The sequence below is a fragment of the Polyodon spathula genome, chromosome 26 (genome assembly GCF_017654505.1).
Source record: "Polyodon spathula isolate WHYD16114869_AA chromosome 26, ASM1765450v1, whole genome shotgun sequence".
NCBI classification, from domain to species: domain Eukaryota; kingdom Metazoa; phylum Chordata; class Actinopteri; order Acipenseriformes; family Polyodontidae; genus Polyodon; species Polyodon spathula.
In genome coordinates, this window is record NC_054559.1 from 17529549 (window position 1) to 17557302 (window position 27754).

General features: G+C 44.1%; 2 protein-coding genes across 2 annotated transcripts; one reads left to right on the forward strand and one right to left on the reverse strand.

Moving 5' to 3' along the window:
* Window positions 1–357: 357 nt before the first annotated feature.
* On the reverse strand, window positions 358–16891 carry cbarpb (CACN subunit beta associated regulatory protein b). Its single transcript, XM_041229101.1, has 10 exons — window positions 16035–16891; window positions 14209–14281; window positions 10612–10757; window positions 9790–9851; window positions 9176–9338; window positions 8525–8699; window positions 8250–8402; window positions 6872–7133; window positions 4749–4935; window positions 358–4320 (listed from the first exon to the last, which is right to left on the reverse strand). Exons 2-10 carry the CDS (start codon window positions 14254–14256, stop codon window positions 2862–2864), a joined length of 2655 nt encoding a protein of 884 aa, XP_041085035.1. The 5' UTR covers window positions 14257–14281; window positions 16035–16891; the 3' UTR covers window positions 358–2861.
* Window positions 16892–23411: 6520 nt separating this feature from the next.
* On the forward strand, window positions 23412–26968 carry atp5f1d (ATP synthase F1 subunit delta). Its single transcript, XM_041229123.1, has 5 exons — window positions 23412–23679; window positions 24434–24587; window positions 25003–25091; window positions 25827–25962; window positions 26821–26968. The coding sequence occupies exons 1-4, from the start codon at window positions 23557–23559 to the stop codon at window positions 25947–25949; spliced, it is 489 nt and encodes a 162-aa protein (XP_041085057.1). The 5' UTR covers window positions 23412–23556; the 3' UTR covers window positions 25950–25962; window positions 26821–26968.
* The last annotated feature ends 786 nt before the right edge of the window (window positions 26969–27754 follow it).

The following is a 27754-nucleotide window of genomic DNA, read 5'->3' on the forward strand; positions in this document are numbered from 1 at the left end:
GTTATTTGTATAAACTGTGCATTAAAATAATCTTAAACGGCACATACTGGCCACTTTATTAGGACCTGACTAACTGATGACTCCAAAATGGATGCTATGCTGGCCAATCACCTTCCCAGGATTTCAATTCAATTGAGCTTGAATCATGAATCATTCACATCCAGACGCCTTCCAACACCTTGTAGATTCTATGCCATGTTAGGTCCTGGTAACAGCGGCCGCGCAGGCTACTTCACACGTTAAAGGAAGACAGTGTGAAATGTGTAATGTTTGTCATAATACGAGCATTACAAGCATTTGCATTTTCCATTGTGCAGACAGCAACCAAAGCAACAAATCAAAGCAGGAGCCGTTGGAGAATGTGCAGCTCATTTAATGAAACTTCACCGGAAACAAGCATTCAGCTTCACAAGCAGCGATACACCAATGATCTCAAAAATGGAAATATACTTTGACAACGAAATCCATCAGCAGACCAATAAATAAATTAGAAAATACTAAAATAGCTTTTTTTTCTGTTTACGCTTTGTCTAAAAAAAGAAATTTGCATCAACAACGGTTGAAGTCTTGAAGGAATTCTCCGGTTAAAAACATTTTCAGACATGCAGGTACTATGCATAACAACGGCCTTGACTGGCTACTCTTTAGGGTATAATGATATTTTTAGAATTTGTTAAAAGATACAAACTGAGCCTCTTGAATATAGAATTAAATTAAGAGGAGATACTTTCAATTCAAAATACGATCTTAGCAATATTACACTTTTGTATAAGTAAAAAAAAAACAACCCAACATATTAACCCTTTAAGGTATAAGGGACAGGTGTGTCCTACAAATAAAAAAGGAAGCTAACTTTCTTATCGTTGCAATGAGGTGCACAAAACAGGGTTTGCAATGTGTCAGCTTCCTCTTCGTGATACTTGAGACGCTCTCAAATGTATTTTAAGAAGACACCGTTTGAACAATCGCTTAATTCCTTGTGTACCTGAATGGGGTTAAAATAACTGCTAATTGCACATACATAGAATGAGCCTATGCTAACCAACTGACTGACTCGGCACAATAACTAGTGCTCATATTAAGAGGTACCCCTTTTCTCATTTAGCACTGCCCTACGCCCACTCCCACCCATGTGAGGAAGAAAGCGTTTCGAAAGGTCTGCTGTCCTGACTGCTCTGGGGGGTCCTTTGTTTTTGTCTTGTTTTTTTTGTTTGTTTGTTTTTGTTCTTTTTTACACAGCTGTTGCAGTGCTAGAGAAGGATCGGAAGTTGTCCGGGTGTGCTGGAAAGCTTCTTTGCAATGTTCTATTGCTCTGTGTTTCAAAGTGTAAAGCGTTAACTGGCGGTGTCATTTCAAACATGGTTTTCACCAAGCTTCAGTATCACTCCTCAATTGAAAGACTGCTGGACAGCTTGCCTGCTTACATGGGCTCTACACAGTCTTGAAAGACCTATTTTTTTTCTGCAGAACGTGCTTTAGGATAGTCTACTATGCAAATCACTGGCCCAGAGGAAGACTATCCAACTATCAAAATTCAAAAGAAGATCATGCTAGTGATGAGCATGTCTCCTGACTAATATTAAACTGTTTAATGCTCATGGTCTCATCGCAGTAGTTGCAACGTTCTTGGCTGAGCCAGCAACGTACGTGTGTGTGTGTGTGTGTGTATATATATATAGATATATATATATATATATATATATATATATAGCTCTTGACACCCCTAGTCAATCTTGACAGCGCCAGTGCGACTCACCACTATGGAACCACAAACGCTACAATCAAACAACTACAACTGGAATCACATCTCCAAAAGAGAGCTGATTTACAGCAGGTTTGGCTGTTGGATTTTTTTTGATGATGATTATTATTACACTAAAGTAAGAGCTAGTAGCATCAAACGTACAAACTTTACAAATTTAAAAGAAGTTGAACTAAATAAATAACAAACGTCAATTCAAGGCATGTTTAATCATGAGCCAGGCCGGGCAGGAGTGAGGGTTGCTTGATCAGTGTGTGGATTAGCGTTGGTCCCAGATCAACAATACGGAACCAAAAACCGCAGCAATTAATTTGCATCAATGTCGGAGGATTACAAAGGGACGCGCACTCACGCGGTTACCTAGCTACAGTGTCGGAGCAGTTTGAAGATTCAAAGTTCATTTTGTAAACGCGATTTTAACCATTACAATAAAAATATATACAATTCACTGAAGGGGAGACCTAGGATGGAGCAGGGACAGATTTTGGCACCAGAATGAGCAACAGAGCTGCTGTTGTCATGGAAATAAGACCGTCCGTTTCCTTAAAACTGCTGTTCTTTTAGCAAAATAAGATTAACAGGTTGTTATTTTTTTCATAAGGGTTTTTTTTTTTTTTTTTTTAAACTTCATTTCCCCGACGATTAATATACAAGATACAAAAAGGAATAAGCATAATTTAATAATAACCAGCAAGTACCTTCCCTATTTAAAACACGCATATTCCGCCTTGTAATGACCCCTTTAAGACCGGTGATGGGCCAATAATAAATCGTATTTGGCTTTCCCTTTAAAAGAAATTAAGAAAAATCTCTTTTCAACATTCTGCCAAATCGTTAATTATTACATGTGTTCCCAGGAACGCTAAAAAGAACTTTCTGACTGATGTAGTCTAGTTTCTTTTCAGTCTTTTCACTCCATCGTGCCGGGCGTGCGGATCAAACCCTGTTTGGTATTCTTTAAGGAGGAAGGCTTTTTTTTAGACACAATCGTTGTCTGATATTTTTTTGTCTCCATAAACTAAACCCTCCCAAGCACACCATCCACGGGGATTATTAAAAATAAATAAATTAAAAAAAACAGGAAGCAGGAGGAAGCACGTTACACTGGGCTGTGGTCAGGAGAGGCGTGGGTGATGGTCACCACACAGTCGGGACTCTCTTTGGCCCGTCGGAGGCTGGTGTAGAGCCGGTCATCCAGGCTTGCGCTCAGTTTGTCCGTCAGCTCGGCTGAGATGGTCTGGGGCCCGTAGCCCGTGCCGGGGGGCTGCAGCGGTGAAGGAGGACGGTTCTCCGGGGGGGGCTCTGAAAAGGGGCTGTGGAAGTGACTGCCCTCGCTGCCTCTGTTTGCACCAGCGCTGACAGGAGCCTGGTTCGAGTCTTTAGGAAGCTCAGGGTGCTCCGATATCACACCAGGAGATAGTGGAGGACTGAAAAGAAGGGACTCTTCCTCTTCCTTGATAGTCCGGCTGCCGCTGGGGCTGGTTTTCTCCTCCGGCGCAGCAGTCTTTGCCGGCTCGGCGCTGGCTGCCCCGTCGCTGGACTCCTCGTCGGCTGTGCTGACTATCCGCGGCAGGGTGCTGTGGTAGCGGGTGTCCAGCGGGTAGTTGACGCTGTCGCCCCTCCGTAGGGGGGTGCGGTGCCTCTCGAAGGAGGGGGGGAAGTGCACCCCAGGGTCGCTGTACTGCTTGGTCCGCTGCCACTGCTTGCGCAGGTGCACCCGAGAGCGGTGCTTCGAACGCAGGGGGGACTCGGGGTGGTCGAACTGGGGGTCGTGGCGCAGGAACTCGTGGAAGAGGGCGTCGGTCTTCTCGTCGATGCTGTAGTCCCGCCGGCGGAGTACCAGGTGGTGAGGGGGGTGTTCCTGGAACACCTGCCCATACGGAGACCACCCCACCGGGCTTTCCACTTCTCGGCTAGCCCCTTCCAGCTCCTCATCGAAGAGGCGCGCCTCGAAGCTCTCGCACACGGTGCCCTTGCGGCCAGAGCTGGTGAAGAAGCGCCTCTTTTCGGACGCCGTTTTCTCCCTGGTGCCCCCAGCCGCCCCAAACAGCCGCAGTTCCTCTGGGGCGCGAGAGGGGGCCTCGATGGATGCGTAGCCGCTGTCCATCTGCAGGAGCTTGCGGTTTCCCGATTCCCCGTCGCTGCTCCGCTCCGAGTCCACGCTGCCCTGCTTGGCCCCGCCCGTGGCGGACCCCTCTTTTCCGAACGTCCCCCCGCCTGGCCGCTCGGCTTCCCCCTCCAGCTCGTCTCCGATGTCCTGAGACGGGTAGCTGGGCAGCGACCCCGGGACCCTCTCCACCCCTCCCAGCGAGCACACGCTCTCCGTTTCGCTGCGCACAGAGTCTTTGTCGTTGCTGCTCTGGTCTGACGAGGCATACTGTTCCAGCGAGGCCCGCAGGTTCCAGATATCCCTGTAGAGGGTGTGATGCTCTGAGCTCTCCTGCCCGCAGCTACTCTCGCCTTCCTCCGGGGGCAGCGTGACTCCTCCACTGCTGCCTGCCACCACCTCAGCCTCCACTTCCACCTCCACCTCCACCTCCACCTCCTCTGTCTCTAACCTGCAAGAAACAAATCACTGGCTTTAGAAACAAAGATGTACCCAGACCAGATAATAAATACACGCACATGCACATGAAACGAGTTTAAAACGAGTTTATAAAGCATTAGGGCACCTATAAGTGCATCCGACTGCACTCTCTCGGTTGCTAATGCTTTATGGGTCACGATAACTGTGTCTGTTCATGATGAAATAATGTGCTGTGAGTGGAATTGATGATTGCCACCCTGCGATGCCTTCTGGGGGGGGGGGGGCAACGTGAACAGATGGGTGATATTGTGATATGCAATTACTGCACCCAAGCCTCGTATACAGCTGAAGAAGCATGCATCTCTACTGCTAACTCCCGGATGAGTCCTCAGAATGGTGCAAACGATGGACAGCTGCAGGCAATGTGGTGCGAATGAATGTTGAGGGTATTAAAGATACCTGCCGAGGGAGGGTGATGGAGTGCAGAGGGGTGGCAGGACGGTAGAGGCTGGGGTGGGGCAGAATGCCACGTCGTCGGTGCGGGCGATGTACTGGATGATATCGATGTGGTGCGCGTCCCGTTCCTGCTGGTCCATGCTCTCACTCGCAGCCCTCTGCCGCTGGAACTGACGTCTCCTTGGAGATCCTGAGGAGGGGGAAACACACACACCCAGAACTTCAGGCCATAAGCAATGCTGAAGCACACTTCAGGTCTGCAAAGTCTCTTGCTTAATTTGATCGTAAGAACATAAGAAAATGAATGAGCGAGAGGAGGGCAGTCGGACCATCGGTGCTCGTCCAGCTAAATTAGTTGATTGATCTCAGAACTCTGTCAAGTCGAGCCTAAAAGATCTCAATGATTCAGCCTTAATAACATGTCTAGGCAACCCATTCCATACCCTTGCCAAGAAGGGTCTCCTACCCTCCTAAATTTACACCTAATTTCCAACAGTTTCCTCTAGTCCTGTTTTCTCCACTTAAATTATTGGTTAGGGTTAGCTTTGTCAACTGGAGAGGCTTAACACCAGTGAGTTCAGTTCAGTTTCTCTCTGCAGTGCCTTCATGCAATCTTTGCCCTGTCTGCAGCACAGCAAAGCCCTGATTAATTTCGAAACATTTTGTAGTTCCGCTGTTCCTGTACACTGTCATCGATGTCAGACGTTCTGGTATTATTTTCCTCCCCTTCTCTTGGAAGCCAAGGGCGTGGCACAACAGTTAGAGCTGAGTGACCGGGAGGTAAACAGAGGGGCACAGCAGTTAGAGTTAAGGAACTGGGAGGTAAGCAGTGTGGCACAGCGGTTAGAGTTAAGGAACTGGGAGGTAAACAGAGGGGCACAGCGGTTAGAGTTAAGGAACTGGGAGGTAAGCAGTGTGGCACAGCGGTTAGAGCTGAGGGACCGGGAGGATGGAAGAGTGAAGAACACCGTCTTTCAACACAAGCAGCAGATCTGCACATCCTTATGCCACTGCAGTGCCTTTGCAAAAACTCTCCGATGACACGCAGATCAAGATCCAGTAAAGTCACCCTGGGAAGAGTGAAAACCCTTTCAGCACAAGCACATCGCCCATCTTGCTGTCTGCTGATGGCATCATTAGGGATCCGAGGAAGCGGCTTGTTGTGACCCTGCCTGATATAGCACCAGTCAGCCCAAAGTGCCTGTCGACACATTACTAATCACACGAAACAGGAACTGACACTTTATTGTACTGCTTTAAGGGTAATTGGCCACAAATCACTATTGCTAGCACTGATCCGCTGTGGATCAGCCATCAGCCCCCTCATCCCTGTGTCTCCTATTTAAAGAGACAGGGTCTTTTAATTGGAATTCGTGAGCCTTTTTCACAGCTAATGAACTCAGCTGTAATGTGCTATTGGAGAATCTGACTGGCTTTGAGTCCGTCTTTCCCTCCTGCCTGCCCTCTCGCCCTCCGCAGCCAAACTCAGTTAACCCTCATTAAAATTCCATCGACTTATTACTGTTTCCAAGAAAAGAAAAAATAATGGTAATGATTTAGCATTTAGGAAATGTGTTTAATCTATTGGTAAACCCCCTAAACATACACACAGAGCAGAGCCCGAATCAGGGAATACAGTTACTGTTTAAAATCACACTCTTAACAAATAAAACACAAGAGGCTTCACATCACTTCCATTTAGTACACACAAAAAATATATATTTTTTATTTTATTTTCTTTTACAAAAAGGTTAAGATTGTATGCTTTTTTTTCTCATTGCAACAAAACATTAAAATAAAGCCCCCTAACTCCCCAAGCCCCCCCTCTGCCCAATCCCAGTCCCTCTCCATCCCCAGTCCTCTTCCTCCCCAGCATCTCTCCCTCCTGAGCCCCTTCCCGGTCCTCTCCCTCTCCAAACACGTCTCCCTCACCCTCCCCAGCACCAGCCCTTCCCAGCCCTCTCCCTCCCCAGCCCCTTTTCCTCCCCCAGTCCTCTCACCCTTCTTGAGCCCCTTCCCGGGCCCTAGGGTCCCTCTACCTCCCCAATCCTTTCCCTCCCGTAGCCCTTCTCCCTCCCCAGCCCCTTTTCCTCCCCCCAAGTCCCTCTCCCTCCCCAGCTGCTCACCTCTGGTGTCGAGGCTGGAAGCTCTCTGGTTGCCGTCGAGCTTCCACTTTTTGATCTTGAAGTAGGGGCTGGCACTCTCCAGGCTGGCGTGGCGGCGCAGCTTGGTAAAGAACTGCAGCACGGTGCCCTGCCCACCACCTTTGCCTGCCAAGGAAGAGGAGGGGAGCGTGGAGCCCACAGTGTCAGCCCCCACCACTGCTGACCCGTCCACGGAGCTCACCGGACTGTCGCCATTCCAAGCACTGCCTCGGAAATCCTCCATCTGAAACAGGACACAGACTTTCGCTTGTTAAAAACAAGATGCAGTGGGGACAACGATGGGGGCGTTGAAGTCTGGAATTCATTTGACAGGCAGCTGGAAGAGAGGCAGCCTGGCACACACACACACACACACAAACACGCACACACAAACACGCACACAGGCGTCTCTTGCAGAGAACCCTGGTGGGCAAAAATAAAAATAACCCTCCAATGCACCCCCCCCTCCACCCCTCCATAATCCATCCTTCCTCCCTGCGGCATCAGAAGATATTTTAATACGACGTGACAACCCGATTTTGCCTCGCACCGCACATCTGAGGTTGAGTTTGTTTCATTTTTTTATATATAGTTTGAATGTAATAGTTAAGCAGAGCAGTCGTACAGCAATGTCATAACCTCTGTGTTATTCATTTTTTAAATCAGATTAGCTCCAGAAACAGAAAACAGTTTACCCTTTTTACAACCCAGCCCTGGCTGAGATCAAAATACTACAAACACTCAGGGCTTTCGCCATATGGTCATGACAGTCAGAGGGCCAGTGGCTTTGCTGGAGTTTTGTGCTGCGAGGTCCACACAGATCCTCCATAGCGGCAGCTGCACAATTTATTAATGCTTCAGAGATATTCGACAGAGGATTGTACTAACAAGGAATTACAGAGCAAGTTATAACTCCAGCAGAAACATTTACAAATGCGGCTAATGAGCTTCGCACCCCAGGCGATGGCTTTCAGCTGCTGTGTGACAAGGCCCCAGAATTCCCTGCCAGCTGACAGCAGGGTGTCCAGCTTGGTGCCTTCTTTAACCTTTTCTACATGTAAAGTGCATTGAGACGGCCATGGCTCTTATACTGGCTATATAAAGTCTGTTGTGGGTTCAGAGTGTGTCTCTCGACCTCCGAGCTAAAAACGCTAAAACCATAACCAGTCCAAAGCGTTAGTGAGCAACACAACAAAACTGAGACAACTTTTGCTCGTACAATCCAATAATGAAAGTACTATGAGAAAGTAAATTTCGCACTTCCTTACTATCTTTAATTCTTTTGGTCTTTAATTATTTTTTTTTGTCTCTGTTTCCAGAAAGCAACGAGAGCCAACAAAGCCCCAGTAAAGAGTCTGACCGTGCTGCCTGCTATCTGCTCACTCCGGGGCCCTGGGACGCTCTCCATGAAGCTGGTGTCCACAGTAGAGTTGAAGGTGTCTCCGGGCAATGCCGAGCTGGAGCTGAGAGAGAGGCTGGTCAGAGCCGTCTGGGGCAGCGCACACATCGGGGGCTGAAACACAGAGGAGTGACAGAGAGAGGGCAGGGGTGAAATGGTATAACCTGGAATGATAAAACGCATCTGTACAGCATCACTGGAGTAGCGCCATGTCCTGTGTACCCCGCCCTGCTCACCTGGAATATGGAAAGGCTGGATTTGGAAGCTGGCCGCGCTGCTGTGGCGATGCTGTTGTTCTCGCTGGACTCGCACTCGTGGATGGTGACGATCTTGAGCGCGGGCGGCGGGATGCTGAGGTTGATCAGCCGCGCGTTCTTCAGGTGGTGGAAATCACCCTCGGTCAGGGTGTACCTGCACGGGGGAGGAGAGAAGAGCAGAGGAGCTGAGAGAGCCATGCGCTCACATTGCAGCCAAGCACTGCTTACAGTGGTGCTGAAGAATCGGGTCTAAGTCCAGGATCCAATAAGCCGAGCCCCGTTCACATTCATCTTTTTCTCTGGGACTGAAATGAGCATTCTTTGGGGAGTGATCTGCACTGTAATTTTGCAGATTCACCCAGTGCTTTTCCCAGATGGTTTGATTATTTTTTATTATTATTATGCTTTGCCATACTACATTGAGCTTTACAGTGTTTACCTATGCAAGATGCACTCAGAGTAAAAGCATTGCAAATTGCAACAACGCTCAGTGAAGACGAGGTAAAGTGTAAGCATTTTAAAGAATAGCGAGGTATGGTAAATGTGATCAATATACACGGAAAGCCAAAACCCTGTGTAAGAAGATAGAGCAGTGGATAATGTTGTTTTTTCTCTGGAGCGCTCGCTGACCTGCGCCCCTTCTCCTGCGTCTTCTTGCTGTGGTAGAACAGTGCCGCCTCATTGAAGGACACGCGGCGGCCGGTGGAACACGTGGACAGGAAGCGGTCAGTCTCGATGTCATGGTAACTGGAGGAGGACAGGCAGTCGGACTCGTCCACTTTGATGGTGATATCTGAGAGAGAGCAAGAGAGAGAAAGAGAGAGAGATATTCAATGCATAAAAGGTAGGGATGCAACGATTCATTGTGTATTGCTGAATCGTGATACCTTCTTTACACGATATATCGTATCGTATTAGAAGTCTGTACCAAAAGCACACCAGAGGTTCTTGAATGAAGAATAAGGGTGTTCATACAGTGGGTGGTATGGATACATGCTCCCTCTGTCTCATTTCACTTTTAACAGAATCTTAAATGATATTTGGATCTTATTGTGCATCATACAAGCAGCTGATCAGGACAATCACAGGTATCGTATATTATTGGGATGGACACCATGATGAACGAGGACCCAGCTCTGCTCTGCTGTGCTGCCCTGGGACACAGTGATGAACGAGGACCCAGCTCTGCTCTGCTGTCCTGGGACACCCTTATGAACGCGGCTCGGACCTCTCTCTGCGCTTACCCTGTGCTGGCTGGGAGTCCTCCAGGTAGGTGGTGTTGGTTTTCTCAGGATCATCACTGGCCCTGGGAACAGACAAGCTCAGAGATTTCCATTTCACATGTTGAGAGGACAGCAGGGCACAGCCGTTAAGAACAAAGCTTGTGCGACATCCAATGAAGTTTTCGTAAATAGCATGTGGGATACAGCTATGGCAAATGTTTTGCATCACACTATACAATGAACTCAAAGTCGATGAACGCTGAATAATGTTAAGTGAACACATTGAATTACACACTGCTTTGTAGTTTTCAATATGCTTAATGAAAAACTGACAAAAATAAACAAAAATTGACATTTCAAAATCTAACAAGAAATACTGTACCATTATGGCTTCCGGTAGGCTTTTGCAATGTCACTGTTATTAGCGGTTCGGACTGCTTTGCATCATCTCTCGTTTTATTTTTCTTGCAACCTCACCCAACTAAAACCAGGGAGAAACTCAGGCTGGCTCTTTAAGAGCACAATCTCCACATCTGAGTCCGCCACAGTGAATGATGAATCACCGCGACTGACACCCGCTACAAAACGTAATTTGTATCATCATTTTTATTAGTCTGCATTAAGAGAGTCGCTGCCTGGCAGACTGCAGCGCCACTGCTGAGCTGGGGGAGGGGACGGGGGGGGGGGGGGGAGGGGGGGGGGGGATGTGTGTGCAAGAGCGAGAGTTTGTGAGAGTGTTAGGGTTTACAAATGTTAAAAGAAATCACTTTCTCAGAAAAGGAATGCACACATGTATGACTCTTTAAGCGTTGAGGTTCTGTGCTGTGAGACAGGTGAGCTTACCTGGAGTACCTGCGGCCCCCCTCCCAGCAGCGCCGGCAGATAATCAGCAGGCCTGACAGCAGGACCACCATCCCCCCGATGAAGATGGACAGCAGGACGAGCAATAAGACATAGCCGTCCTGCTTCCCGGGGTCCTTAGGAATGTCCTGTCAAACACATCACGCAGGGCTCTGGTCAGTACCACACAGTGTCCCTCTGCATGCACTCTTACTAAAGATTACTGAAGTGTCATATTAAAGGCTTATCACATTTCCCATACTATTGTATGGTGCAATGACTTGCTCTGGGTGTTCTCTTGTCTTGATATGGAGTTATCATCATTTTGTTTTTCACAAGCTACCTTTAGCTGGTTTTGCGCTTGTCTGGAATATCCTAACTGCCAGGTGCTGAACAGTCTTCCTGGTTCAATTCAAACCATTTGACAGTGTGACGCTTCAACCCTGCCAGCCCCACCTACTCCACAGTTATACAGGCTAGGTGGGGCAGGCAGGGTTGAAAGGACACATGGACTCGTGGTTTGAATGAAATGAAGACGGCTGTTGAGTGTTCAGTCCGGGCATTTATCCAGTCAAGCTCAAAGCCAGGCAAAGAAAAATAATAATTAGGGTTAGGGTTAGGGCTAGGATTAGTGTTAGGATTGGGTAGGTTTAGGGCTAGGATTAGTGTTAGGTTAAGGGTTGGGATTAGGGTTAGGGTAAGGGTTAGGGTTAGGGTTAGGGTTAGGGTTAGGGGTTTAGGGTTAGGGTTAGGGTTAGGGTTAGGGTTAGGGTTAGTGTTAGGGTTATGGGTAGGGTTAGGGCTAGGATTAGTGTTAGCTTAAGGATGGGGGTTAGGGGTAGGGTTAGGGTTAGGATTAGTGTTAGCGTAAGGATGGGGGTTAGGGGTAGGGGTAGGGTTAGGATTAGTGTTAGCGTAAGGGTTGGGTTAGGGGTAGGGTTAGGGTTAGGGTTTGGGTTAGTGTTAGGGTTTTAGGGGTAGGGTTAGGGTTGTAGGATTTAGGGCTAGGATTAGTGTTAGCGTAAGGATGAGGGTGGGGGTTTTATTTGGAGTTAGGGTGAGGGTAATTAATACCTACTATTCAGAATGATTATAAACACCACACAAATGAACAATGACTTATTTTAGTTCAATGCATGAGTGTAGGCTGGAAAGAGATATATTATATATTATTAAAAAGTATAATAATTATTATTATATGACCACCAAATGAACATATTCCATGATATATAGGGTAATAATTAATGGTGCTTTATTCTACTGAGATAAACACCAACACAAAGAACAACGACTTACTTTAGTGCATGATCGACCTAGGTGGATAGAATATCTTATAGATATATATAGGGCATGGTTAGGGGTATATATATATATTATATATATTTTTTTGCATTGCATTCCCATGCTAGAGAGAGAGAGAGAGAGAGAGAGAGAGAGAGAGAGAGAGAGAGAGAGAGAGAGAGAGAGAGAGAGAGATATTAAGGGTCTATTGTAAAAAATAAATCAATTTACAAAGTGATTCATTCTGCAAAGATTTGTTTTCTGCTTCACTCAACGGCCACAACAGACCCTCCCACCCGGAGGAAATGTATTTATTTATTTATTTATTTGTTTATTTATTTATTTTCTCTCTCTCACAGTGCTGTTGTCTAGAGAGCTATTTTTGTTTTTGTGTAAGGCTTGTTATCAACACCCTACAGTAACCCAGTAAACAGGAAATATACATTTTAGAGCTTCATTTATATTCGACTTACTGACACTCAGGAGAAAGATAAGGTTTCCTTTTACAAAGAAACTCATACAAGCTTAGTGACTCTAATTCATCTGCCTTATAGAAGAGAGTATATTCTTCTGCAGAGTACCAGTCATACGCACTGTATCACTCTGTGAATAAACTGTATGGGAAAGGGAGTTCAAATTACATTTATGCAACTACTTTAGTGGAAAACGAGGGTGTAGCCATCTAAAATTAGAAGCTGCAGAGGAAGATCTGGCACACTAATGCTGTAATAATTTAGCATATCTGGATTCAGTTTCTTCATGATACAGTTTGCACCTTGATTTCATATACCTGATGTATTTTTGCCAGCTATAAATGTGATATGCGATTCTCTCCTACAAGCATTGGAACGCATGGCAACCCTGACCCAATCCTGTCAAATTATATATTCAAAAGATTTCTAACACTTATCCTATCCATGATATATTTAGACCCATTTTCTTTTTTTACCCTTCCAGTGTTAAGTTTCTTATGTATGTATCTATTTTATAATGCATAGATGCTTCTTTTTATTTATTTATTTATTTTTAAAGCTATGGAAGGCCAACTTGGACTCCACAGAGGCCACACAAACAGATTTAAAATTTAAAAAATTTCAATTAAAAAATCATGACCAAAGCGGATATATAGAAAATATATATATATTTTTTAAAGTGTCCGGACTGAAGCTCTTTGGATTCAGCAGAGACCACGATTAGGAGTGGAGCAGTGGAGGCTCGGACAGAGGGTAGGAGACACAAGTCCACACAGGAAGTACAGGGATGGAAATGAGACTCCAGTTGCATAGCAGTTTCACCCACTCCAGGTTTTACTGTAAGCTTGTGTAGCCACAGTATATTGGTAACAAGCTCAGGTGTGTCTTATTAAACTCACAGTAAAACCAGGGATGAATCAAACTGCTATGAAATGGGAGTCTTATTTCCAGGAGGGGTGGGCGTATGGAATGGGTTGCCAGCCATGTAGCTGCTGATGCTGATCCACTGGGATTCACATGGGCCTTCTAGTTTTCTTCTCACAGGGTTAAAGGATATGTTTTGAGTCCCGCATTTAGATATTGTTTAGAGAGTACTTTCTGGAGGGAGGGGGGCTGGTCTGCAGTGCGGAGGAGTCCATATGGCAAAAACAGACTGGGATAGAAACAAAAAGAGTGGGGGAGAGAGCTTTCTTTATCGAGATCAAAGGCTTAAGCTAATTTTATCTGCGCAATCCTTTCAATTGCCGTCTGTCTCATTAGCACTTCGGCAGTTGGGTTTGCAGCTGAGCTGGGGGCCGGTGTGAATTTATTTAGGCTCTCTTCCCATCACCTTCCAAACGCACGCAGAGCCTCACTCCCTGCACACACCTCAAAGCCTTCCTTTCGTATAGTTTCTCCTGTTCAAAGAGACTGGGTCCCACCAGCTGTCTCTGTAATCTGTCATCAATTAGGGCTGTGCTGATAATTGCTTTAAAGAAGTATTTCTTGGCAGGTAAATAAATCTATTCATTAACATGTTGATATACATACCTGAAAAGTTATCCTTCCTTCACTTTACAATCGCGTACCAATTAATGGCAGTAAACTTCAGCGTTGAGTTTTACAAACCGATGGGAAGCGAATGTTCTAATCCAGGACGCTGTCATTTTTACAGCCATTTTAAAACACCCAGTGAGGATGTTAAATGCCATTGAGTGGTACTCAATTGCAAAGGTGAGGGAAGGACAGCTTTTCTTGTTAACACACGAATGAATGGATTTATTTAATAAATACTTCTTAAAGCAATTCTGAGTGTGAGTGTGAGTATCAGCACAGTCCTAGTAGCAGTGATTCAAGCTGTACTCACGGTCGTGTTTTCTGTTCGATATTTCCATCCAGGTAACTCATTGCTCATTGTCGAGGCGAGCTCGAGGGTTCCCCTGGGGAGAAAAAAAAAACAAGGGACGTTAGTGAAACAGCAACTCCAAACACACAGACTCACTGAAACACACAGACTCACTGAATTAGACTTACTGAAACACATACTCACTGAAACACAGACTCACTGAAACACACAGACTCACTGAATTAGACTTACTGAAACACATACTCACTGAAACACAGACTCACTGAAACACACAGACTCACTGAATTAGACTTACTGAAACACATACTCACTGAACACAGACTCACAAACACACAGACTCACTGAAACACACACACACTCACTGAAACACAGACTCACTGAATTAGACTTACTGAAACACACAAACTCACTGAAACACAGACTCACTGAAACACACAGACTCACTGAATTAGACTTACTGAAACACACAAACTCACTGAAACACAGACTCACTGAAACACACAGACTCACTGAATTAGACTTACTGAAACACACAAACTTACTGAAACACAGACTCACTGAAACACACTGAAACACATACTCACTGAAACACACAGACTCACTGAAACACACACACACTCATTGAAACACAGACTCACTGAATTAGACTTACTGAAACACAGACTCACTGAAACATAGACTTACCAAAACACACAGACTCACTGAAAAACACTCACTGAAACACATACTCACTGAAACAAACAGACTCACTGAAACACACACACACTCACTGAAACACAGAAACTCACTGAAACACAGACTCACTGAAACACACAGACTCACTGAATTAGACTTACTGAAACACACAAACTCACTGAAACACAGACTCACTGAAACACACAGACTCACTGAATTAGACTTACTGAAACACACAAACTCACTGAAACGCAGACTCACTGAAACACACAGACTCACTGAAACACACACACACTCACTGAAACACAGACTCACTGAATTAGACTTACTGAAACACACAAACTCACTGAAACACAGACTCACTGAAACACACAGACTCACTGAATTAGACTTACTGAAATACACAAACTCACTGAAACACACTGAAACACATACTCACTGAAACACACAGACTCACTGAAACACACACACACTCACTGAAACAGACTCACTGAATTAGACTTACTGAAACACAGACTCACTGAAACACAGACTTACCAAAACACACAGACTCACTGAAAAACACTCACTGAAACACACAGACTCACTCAAACAAACTCACTCAAACACACAGACTCACTGAAACACACAGACTCACTGAAACACAGACTCACTCAAACACACAGACTCACTCAAACACACAGACTCACAGTGCATCCCAGCCTAGCCTTGCACCTCCACCCATACACCTAAACTTAGAGATCAGGGTAAATACACAAAAGCAGATTCAAACAGTTTTTATGGCTTGTGACGGCATCACTAAATCAAACCCCCGGTCTCTACACATCAGTCCGTGAAAGCATTCCCCGGAGAAACAGAATTCACTTAAAATGTAGCCACAGCAACACGGTTCCCACCTCATTCCTAACTGTCACTGATCAAAACACCCTCTGGAACGTTCCTGATCTGATTAATCCCCAAAGCAGTCACTTCCGAGCATGTCATAGCTGTGTGCTCACATAAAACACAACAGCTTGCTGCCCATCATACACCTAACACATTTAGCATGAATCCAGCTCTGCAGATATTCAGTGCTGCTGAAATGCCTGTAGTCTGTTTGCATTGGATCCCACACCCCTCTAATGTCTTTTGCCCAGGCTGTGGGCCCTTACCTTGTTCAAAGCTGTGCACTGTGCCTCTTCAAAGATACAGACCTCTCCCTGCATCCTGCCTGCTCCTTATGGATGTAATGTGCTGAGCCAAGTGAAGTGCAGGCAAGCTCTGTCTGCAGAGATCTCTCCCTATTACCGGCAGCAAACTCATTACCCTTTGCAAAATGTTTGCCTGGCCTTTTTTATCCAAATGATCTCCAGTGACAGTGCAGAGACAGAATGGTACCACAGTGGCACCGTGCATCTGCTTTTACATTTACTATCTAGTACATTCAATTAATTGGATCTGTCTTTGATTGGTCGTTGTGCATCATTACGTCAGCCAATCATAACACCCGATTCCCGAACATTCCAGCACGTCTTATTTTGTCACTGAAGTGTCGTCTGACCTCACAGGTGACCGCTTCTTGAATTCCAATTGCATTCTTCAGATACAGAACTCCAGTCTCATTAGAAAACAGCCTACATATTGCAATGATTCAAGGAGAGTCACTCTCCCTCCCACACACCACAGGACCTCCGTGGGAGCCAGTACAAAAGTAAAGGGGACCGTTTTCTTCTCATGAAAGGAATAGAAACCATTTTCATAGCATAGCATCAGCTCAGCTGCAGTTAGTGGTAGCTAATGTTATATCCTAGCTAGAGTTTTTTATTTTTATAAGGGGGTTTTACAGCTACTTCAGCAACACAATGATAAGGGGAGCAGCAGAAACGGCACTGAAGCTAGGTTAGGCACAGGGATTGTGAATTTGTAAGGACTAGGATTTTAAGGGCATTCCTGGAGTTGAGAATGCTAATTTTTCAGGGAAGGAGAAAACACTGCAATATCAATTACTGTTCACCGATAATACAGCAGCATGATGCTTTCCCAGGGCTGTAGACAGAATTTTCTTGATACATAAGCTTGCAGATTAGACCTTTCCTGGAATTGCCTAAACAGTGCTGACCTCACAGACACTCTGTGAATTAACAGTGTCCCCAGTGAGAGCCATGGGAGTCAAGCCTAGCCATTTGCCCTTCAATGGAAATCCATATTATCCTGGGCTGCCTTGTTATGTGTGACAGGCTTAAATGGTCTGGCACAGAACTTTAATTGACAGTAACTGATACTCTGAGCAATCTTGCATTGTAGTTGTGCCCCCCCCACCTCCATGCTTTTCCCATGGTTACACTATGCATCTATCATAGTAAACCAAGGTTTGTTTTATGCTTCACCGTACCTTGTCACTCTTTACAATGCTTGCCTTTGCAATATGCGCTCCCATGCCAAAGTCTCCTAGAGTAAAGTCATATCACAGTGCAATAAAGTATACTAAAGCATAGGTAAGCATTGAAAAGCTTAGAGAATATTAAAATAAATAATAATAAAACATGGCAAAAAACTATGTTAAATGCACAGTGTAAGCATTGGAGAAGCATGGGGAACTGAAACTGCTTCAACAGTGCCACCTATGGGAATGTTTTTGTATTGCCTCGTTACCCGTGGCTTGTTCTGTGCCAGGGTACCGGGCAGTGTTGTGTGATGTGCTGCCCCCCTGTTGGTGAAATGAGGTTGAAAGCCCTAACAAGACGAATGCAGACGAGCCCGGCTCTTTTGCACTGTGGTTAAGACGCTTGCTTGCGGTGCGCCGAGACGTTGGTTTGCACACAGCCTCCACCCTGTTACACCAGCACCAAGCTTCAGCACCGTAGCTCGGCTAGGTAAGCCTCATTGAGCCTGAACTCCTTCTCCTCAAAGCTGCAAGCATTGAATTACCATCAATCCATGCTTCTCAAACACCTTGTACTTGCAGTTGTTAAGATTTCAAGAGAATAATCTTGCAGAGTTTTCCCACTGTTAGCGTGATAAAATCCTCATTCTTTCTGAGGGCTGAAATGACAGCATCGCATTCTGGGAGCTTTACTGTGTATTTATTATATATCAAACCCGGGGGTAGTTTATTGAATCACTGAAGTCCTAATTGACAGAGCGTAGAGCTAAACAGAATGGTGGAATCATTTCCAGCAAGCTATTGGTTTTTATCCATCAGAAAGAATTCCTGTAAACTATAATTGCCTCATGAGAGGCCAGGCTGGCTGCACAATCTAATAAAGAACATCTATCAGTCCTCCTCAGATCTGACAATTAGATTTGACACCACCCCTATTGTGCAATATCAAGCCTTTGCTTCTATCTGGACTTCTGATGTGAGAGAAAAGATGAACCCAGAGCTGGACTGGAACAGAGAAGTTATCCACAAACCTGCGTACTCTGAGAAAAGATTTACCCCTGCAACTTCGACTTTACATCAGAACCAAACTCTCTAACCCTGACCTTGACCCTAATATTGTTCACACTCATCTATCTATCTATCTATCTATCTATCTATATATGATAAATGTATGTCGAAATGAAAATGTATGTCTCTCTATCCTATATATCTGTATATTAAAACGAATGCACTTTAATGATTTGATTAATAAATAAGTTATGTAATCATAATCTATTACTCTACTTGTGTGCCTCAACTGAATATCTTTCTGTAACATCTTACTTAAAGAAAATGTAAACCCAACTGAAAAGGCTTTAGCAGTGGCACTCGATTGTATCAACCAGAGCTTTCAAACCAGCTGAGCTGAATGAAAGAAGTAAAGACTGATGCGAGCCCTGGTCTGTTCTGTGCAGTTCAGTAATTAAACACATCAATAACTGACACGTAAGTGAGCCTGCCATTGTTCATACAGTGTCTCTACATCTCAGATTCAAATCTGCAGCACTGTGAATTAATCATTTAGCAGACGCGTTTATCCAAAGCGACTTATAGAGACTAAGGGTGGATTACGCATTATCTGAAACTGCTGCAGAGTCACTTACAATAGGACCGCGGTTTTACATCTCACCTGAAAGATAAACGTCTCTAACTCGGACTATCATTCTAAGGCTTTGCACTAAAGCCCATAGATGAAGCTGCACTTGTAAAGCATCCTTCCCACAATCGTGGGGAGTCTTTTCAGAAGCATTAGCTAGTAAGCATGGCAGAGAACGACCGAAGCAGAAACAGCCAAAGAGAACCATACAGATCAAAACATAAGAGAATATCAAGCACGTAAAATATAGGAAAATGTATATGATATAGAGCATAGCTGCGAGGACACCGGAGCTTGTGTGAAATCAGGCAAAATAAATTGTGTTTTTGTTACTCAAACGTACAATCATTGTAAAAAAATAGTTACACCTGTGTATGAATCAAACAATACTATTGTATTTCTGTACTGCGCGCTAAGACACTGCGAATCGCCTGTGTGATAGGAGCACAAGGAAAGCCACCTTGCTATTCCGTGTAAAGACGTACTAGTGCGCAGCCGGCTCTACTGCTGCTGTCCAAACAAAATCCATATAAATTACAGCCACAGCTTGAGAGACACTGGCCAATCCAAGGATTGTTTGCCCACACTGAGGAGAGGAGAAAACGGATCCCACTTAAAGAGCTGCATCTGTCAGTCAGCAGGGAAAGACCTGGCCCGCTAGAGCTATCCTGCCACGCAGTGTGAACACGTAACAGTTCTGATTATATTCTGGTACTATTATATTCCACAAACAATGTGAGTGCAGCAGAATTGTACAGAGGCCCATAAAAAAACAGGGAACAGTCACTGTACAAGCAACAAGACTATTATTATTATTATTATTATTATTATTATTATTATTGAGTCTGTAATGGAAACATAACTGTTCATAACGATTAACCTACAGCTTGCAAAACAGCCTTCGTGATTATATTATGTCTCGTAAATGCAAATGTAAATGCATTTGCGCTGTATTGCCCACGGCCGCATGCACTGCTGTAGAATTATAGCTGTATCAGTGAACACACTGGCTAAAAAAGGCAGGTAAAGAATACTCAGTCAGAATTAAGAGCTACTCCGGCGTAACGATTACATCTTTAAACAGGCGTTTCGTCCCATTAAATCAGCGCTGTTGTATTAACCTATTTCCACACATCTAGCATAAAAAAAACCAACGCTGCTGTCTGAAAGAGAGGCGCAAGTAAAGGCACGTCGGCTTCCTCGGAATTATAGATTATTAATAGATCACATTGCGCTGTCGCAGATATATATAATGGACTATAGACGTATTTTAATTATTGTTGGAAATGCATTTAAAAACAAAACATACCGCTCAATAAAAACGATAAGAAGCTACTCCCGCGATCTCAGAAAGGATGCCACGCGCAGTTCCGTTTTATTTTAAATCTAGCAGGTCCTTTATGCACGAGCCCCCTTTTTTTTTCTTCTTCTTTTTTAAATCTCATCACGTCGCGTTGAACTAATTTAAATACCCCCCAATGTGATTTAAAATAAATAAATAATTAAATAAAGATCACTTGTTTTATTTTCTTATTTAATACATTTGATTCACAAACGCATTAGTCTTTTTTTTTTTTTCTTTTTCCATACTGTGTCAATTAAAATAGGGTATATTTTCAAAGTATACATAGGAACGGTAGACTAGCCTAGCTGCACACATATAAAGCATAACAGACTGGAGGACTCACCTAATTGTAATTCATGTGTTCCATGCAGGGGTATTTAGCGAGAAGCCAATAGGCATCCAACCTTACTCCCAACACCTTAATTTTGATTTAAAAGCTAAAAGGATTTATGAATGAAACCCTCGGCTTTAGGACACACCCACTCTGGTCGGAGATGCACCTCGTGACTCAGGAAAGCCTGGAGATTCGGGGAAGCGAGTCCATCTGAGGCGGCAATGGTTGAGTGAAGAGCCGACATTGAGAATTACCCTCCGCGGCTTGTGCGTGAGTCTCTATGCATTTGTGTAAGCGTGCAGGCACAGTCGAACACCTCTCACCGAGATCATATCTGCATACTTCACTTTGGTCCCACAAAGCGGTGCTTTCAACTTGACAAACAGCAAAGGAATGCTGTTCTTCATTGCATTATGCGGCTGATTCGATCATCCGGTGATTCTTATTGTAGTCCTACTAGTACTGGCAAAGCCTACGTTTTATATTAACTGACGCGTACATAGCTAACAAATAGGGTTGTGTACGAAACAGGTCACTTTGATATGAGTTTATATTTGGAAAAATCTATAACACACAAGCAAAATGCAGCAATGATGCACATGTCAAATGGTATGAAAATACACATGCAGTAGCCCACTAGTGCATACATAAAAAAAGACATTGCATACATGTGGCACTGCAATAAAATTACGTCTAATGGCAACTATTAACATACAAATTAGCACAAAATTATTATTAGCATATGTGTTCCATACAAACGTATGGCGCTTGTGTGTGATTTTGCCGTGTTGTTGGGTAATAATTGTGGTGCACGTTGTATTGCAAACAGCAAGCAGGGCGGCGGTACCGGGCTTCGCCTGGACTAGCCATTCGAGTAAAACAAAAATATTGGTTTGTTCTTGTTGCGTGTTTTGCCCTGAGGGCGTGCATTTTTCAGGTGCAGTAATTTTATACAATTATTCGACACGAGAAGGCTGTGGTAAAAAGGGGTAACCTATATTAGATAGAGGTATTTAAATGTATGATAGTCGTTGCACTGTATAGCTTTAAATCAACCACCCACACACAGACAGTAGGACTACACCACACCGTTTGGGCTATATTAAGCTAATTTATAACCTACCCGTTAGAAGACGTCCAGTCCAGTCTCATATAATACAGGGCAGCCTAACCAGGATTGCATTTTAGCTCTGCAGGTTTATGCATGTAACTGAACCCTAGTTATTTTATGCTAGTAACCCAACTTGCATTGTTTGCTATCCGTGTCTGTAAGCTGAAAGAATAAATCAAATCTACATTGTGGAAATACACATTGTGTTACCGGGGGGGTTTAATGGCGGTTTGAGATCGTATTGACTGTGTATGCGTAAATGATTTATAAACGAGGAGTGGAATCGAACACAAAGACTCCTGCGACTATAGATTTATATTATAACAAAAACATGCAAATAAATCAATCGACTGACGTAGCGAGCTTGCTGCTTCCACCTACGGTTCCTCACACACTTAGTAAATGGGGTTTGACTTTCTATATAATACACTTGTGGTCTTTGTGCTGAAAAGCCGAGGAAGGCGGAAAAGTGGGCACTAGGCTGCGGCGAACAGCTGTCAAAAATAGACTCCCCCGTCAACACTCTTTGACGTCACTGCACCCACGCAGCGATTCCACTCCAGCATTCCAACACCTTCACCTACCTTTACCGATATCGCGTAGGGGGGTGGATGAGAGCGGGAAGCGCTGTGTGCAGAATGCACAACAGAAATTATTATAAAAAGATCGCTTTAGTTGCAGGTCGCAGGAGTAGGAGTTATTGCGATAACTCCCCAAATCTAATCTATTTATTACGTTATTGGACATTTACACTGCTTAGCTGCGTAACTGATGTGTTTATATTGCCCAGGCTATGATTAGCGATTCTTATAATAGTTATCACACAGGGCTGGAAATATTACTCCTACTGCATAGCAGTTTCACCCATTCCAGGGTTTAATATGAGCTTGATTAGCCACAGTGTGTGGGTAACAAGCTCAGGTGTGTTTTATTAAGATCATAGTAAAACCAGGAATGGATCAGACTGCTATGCAATGGGAGTCTAACCTATAATAACGATTTCGCTGTACATGTCCTAACCCTAGCCTTAACCCTAACCTTAATCTTAACGTAATGAGCATTGTCAGTTGTTACTGCAGGGAGCTGACAGTGCTGAGATCATGACGCTGAAGAGTCTGCTAAAGGTATGTTTTATAGGATTGGGGTCTGTGTTTTATAAACAGGCTTTTTTTAATTTGCATGAGGATTGCAGTTCATCTCAGACAGGTCGGAATGCATTCATTAAAAATATCTAAAATTAAGCAGAACATTTATTACAGGGGAAGCGGGTATAATACTACGATACGAGATTCACGCGAGGCTTAGTTGATACAATTAATAATAATAATAATAATAATAATAATAATAATAATAATAATAATAATAATGCGATTCCAGAGTCCTTTTGTTGCACGCTCTCATCTTAGATTTGGTGCAAGGCTAATTGCTTAGATGTGCTTTTAGAGAGAATTGTTTGTGCTTGTATTTTAGAAGTATGTAGTTTTGTGTTTTGTCATGTAGGCTCCATATACCGTACTGTAAATCGATTCAGTGATGTTCGTACCGCGCCTCCTGGTGGCGGTTTATAAACCGCTTCAATGCAATCAGAATACGCTGTAGTAAGATGCAAAAAGCGAAAGCCGTCAAAACTACAGCTCCCATAAGACGTCACGCCCGCTTTCTGTCTGCGTGCTGGGATTGGTAGTTAATTGTTTCCTTAAAGAACTACATTTCCCATGATGCCTCAGGTCGGCCACAGAGGGTTTGTGGGTAGCTGCCCGTGTCCTTGTACGAGCTTCTGAGGCGCATTGATATCAGCCTCTGTTAGTGTTTGCTGTTTCAGAGGTAGAAGCTCGGCCCCGGTCTCTCTTTTGGTTTGCCCTCTGATACACCGAGTACCCGAACCATGCTGGCTGCCCGGTTCTTACTCCGCCGCTCCATTCCTGCATTCTGCCAAGCCCGGTGCTACGCCGACGCGCCGTCTGCCTCTGTGGCCCAGATGTCCTTCACTTTTGCTTCGCCGACTCAGGTAATCCAAGACCGGGGATTTAGCTAGTGAAGCAGGCCGCGTGGTGTAATATTGTGCGGACAAGTGGGAAAAATCCGATTATATCAACGCATATAAGTGATTTGCATGCTCGAGAATGCGAGTTCAGGAATGCTTAATAATAATAATAATAGTAATAATAATAATAATAGTATCCAGTTATGAACTTGAAATCGCTTACTCGTTTTGTCTGAAATTGTCAAGAGTTCGTCCTGCATAAATATACACGTAGTTCTATTATGGGAGTCTCTCTCTAATTTAGTACTGTATCTTTTTATGCATTTGTATGCATGGGGCCTTTGCAGTTGCCGGTACTTTGCGCGAGTGTGTTTGACAGTTCTGTGTGGGCTGGACCTTCAACCTTGAGATGTGCAGCAGTGTTACTGGCCCAGAGACGCTGTATCAATGAGAATACTTTGGAGCACAAACTAGCATCAGAAGCTCTTTGTTTTAAATGATCTGTTTCATGCCGACGACCCAGGGTACTAAAGGCATTCCTATACTTTAGTCTTTTAACAATTTGGGGCATTTTATTTTTGTAACGTTTGCTTAAATCATGAGAGTTGCTGATTGATCAATAGTGTATCATCATGGTGTGCAACAATGAGAGCTTGTTTCATATTGTAATGCCAGGCTCAGCTGGGTCTGATTAAACTCCCAGTAAAACCAGGAATAGTTCAAACTGCTATGCAATGGGGAATCGTCTTTCCAGGTCTGATGCTGTTTTGTCTTGCAGGTGTATTATAAAGATGCTAACGTGAAACAGATCGACGTTCCCACCCTGACGGGCGCGTTCGGTATCCTCCCGGCCCACGTGCCCACGCTGCAGGTCCTGAGACCCGGGGTCGTCACTGTGTTCGGCGAGGAAGGAGCTTCAAGCAAATACTTCGGTAAAAAAAAAAAAAAGAATGTACTGCATCAATCAGTGCCGAAATACTACAGCCGTTCCACGCAGTAGGTTTGCATCACTGTAAAGTCGTAAGAATATACATACAGCAAGGGATGGAAATAAGACTCCTATTGCATAGCAGTTTCCCGTATTCCAGGTTTTACTATGAGTCCCATTATGTATAGCTAACAAGCTCAGGTATGTATTAAACAGAAGCTGATATTCATCGGGAGTCTTCTTTCCATGCCTGACTGATTAAAGTATTATTAGTAAGGGACTTTGAAAAGCAACATCTTTAACAGTGTGAGTGAGTCATGACGTTCTCCTCTTAAGTATTATTAGACTCTTGTAATAAAATCCAGAAGCTACCACCATCGCGCTGCTAACAGTTCTGCATGGTGTGTGTTTGTTTGCAGTGAGCAGTGGTTCTGTGACGGTGAACGCAGACTCCTCTGTGCAGCTGCTGGCTGAAGAAGCAGTGCCGCTAGAGAATCTGGATGTAGCTGTGAGTACTCGCAATAGGATGTTTGCCATCTTTGAGTGGTTCTTAATGCAATTACCTTTTTTTTTTTTTTTTTTTTGTGTGTGTGTGTTGAGGAGCTGCTGGTCTGTTCTGGTTGCCTGCTAAAGCCATGTGTGTTGTAGGCTTGATCACTCAAAGTATCTTAATAAATATTTCTAAGCTCCAGCACAGCAGAGATTCGGTAGCAAAAGAAAAGGAAATCCAGAGTGGCTGATCATAGATGTCACTGGCTCTTCTAGAGAGACACAGGCTAATCTCACCAACTTCTATGTATGTAGGGTTGGATATAACACTCCTGTTGCATAGCATTTTTCAGCCATTCCAAGTTTTACTGTGAGCTTCATTAGTCACATGTATGTCTCATTTAAACTATGCTAAATAATGGGAGTCTTATTTCCATCGCTGCAGAAACACACAATAATAAGGAAATAAAGGTCAGTTCATGGTGACAGTGCCTGAGTTTTTTTTATTAATTTTTTCTTCACTTGACCTTTTCATTGAACCACTGTTCAGAATTTAATAGGTCCACGTGCACACACTGGTTCCTCTGAACCCTGTTGAGTTGGGCGTGATGTAAACTCTGCATATTTTCTATTGGATTCTGAACAGCCTGAAATGACAGAAGGCTCTTCCTTGTGCACGTCAGCTTGGTAGTGGACTCCTTGTATAACATCTGTTGGACGCTCTGTGTTTAATGGACTTGTCTGTGATCGCCAGGCTGCCCGGGCTAATCTGGAGAAAGCACAGTCCGAGCTGATGGGAGCTGCAGACGAGACAGCCAGAGTTGAGGCTCAGATCAGCGTAGAGGCCAACGAGGCAATTGTGAAGGCACTTGAATAGAGACCCGTTCATGGTACGTCTTTCAGTGCAATGGGAACGGAAATCAGACTCCCATTGCATAGGGGTTTGAACCATTCCTAGTTGGACTATGTTTAATAAGACACACCCTGGGGCTCCTGAGTGGCGCATCCAGTAAAGGCACTCCACGTGGAGTGCAGGACGTGCCTGACTGTCTGGGGATCGCAGGTTCAAGTCCAGGCTATGTTACAGCCGATCGTGACCGGGAGTTCATAGGGGGCAGCGCACAATTGGCCGAGCGCTGCCCGGGTAGGGAGGACTAAGGTCAACAGGGAAATCCACGGCTCATCGCGCATCAGCGACCCCTGTAGCCGATAGGGCGCCTGCGGTTCTGCAGTGGAACCGCCAGGTCTGTGTTGTCCTCCGGCACTATAGGTCTGGTAGCCTCACTGTGGATCCGCAGTGCGCAAAACGACAGATTGGCAGGAGCACGTTTCGGAGGACGGGGAGTGGTGGGGTGGGTTGCGAGCAGTGAGCCGAGGATAGAGATAATTGGGGAGAAAACCGGGGTAAAAAACTGGAGACGACTAAATTAAAAATTAAAAAAAAAAACCACACACCCTGAGCTTGTTATACTGTTACACTGAAGCTGATCAAGCTCTTAGTAAAACCTGGAATGGGTGAAACTGCTGTGCATTAGGAGTCTTATTTCCATCAGCGCATGTAATAAGGAACTCTGCCAGGAAAGAGAAACTCATGTTTTAAATAAGGATGTAAATCTGCTAAGTATCTTAAATGTGTATTTTATAAATGTTATTTATTCTGAATGCACTTATTTAAATATGCTCATTTCTATGCACTATGTTTACATAGCTGAACGTTTTAGTGATTACTTCTTTCATTTTGGTTCCAGGGAGTTCTTTGTATTGGTGTGTAAGTGGGCGTTGCAATCCAGCAATCCTGTTTTTTCTTCCTCCTACATGTTGCGTCGAAACACAAGACAACATTTGCTTTGTACAGTGGATCAAATGAATACCAATAAATTTATTTCAACTAATCTACCAATGTCTTTGTGTCCATGTATCCTAATACTGTAGCTGACATCACTGCAAAAAGTAAATGCAGGAACATATGCCCCCACTAGGTGTCGCTGTGGTGTGCCTTTATCCCTTTTTGGCTCGGTGTAGCAATGGCTCATTAGTAGTACTGTTTTTAGAGGATTAGTGCAAATTTGTTTCACAATAAATGTTCAAATTGGTTACCTGCCATTGATATACAATAAGACGACAACACAAATACTGAGTTTAAGCAGTTACGGCTTCCTGGTACAGCAGGTAACACAGTCTGATGGCAGCTAACCACTAAGCTAAGATGACCCTGGAGCACAGGAAGCGATAAGGTACTTGGAAGAAGCCCTTTAGTCCTGAAATCTATAGTGATTATTGTATAATAAATACTATAAAACAATTTTCACAAGACAAAGGGGCAACAGTGATCTTAGGTCAGGCGGTTTAGTTATTCAGGGCTAGAAGTTCACTTTTTAAGGCAGTAGTGAGGATTTGCTACCTGCCTGGAAAGCAGTTGCGAAATGGTCTTATTAAGTTTATATAAGTAATAATTGAAAAAAAAAAAAGTCTACCTACTGTTTTAAATAGACTAAATACCCCAATCTATCCCATAATAGGCCTATATTTAAATCAAAGTATTTATTGAAACCTTGTGCTCAACAAAATAATGGAACCAATGCACGTCCTTGTTGAAATGCATTTTGTTTTATCCTACAAGTTCTACAGGAATGCAACAATATCTGTCATCTAAGCATTTGCCATGCTATCAGTACAGTTAAC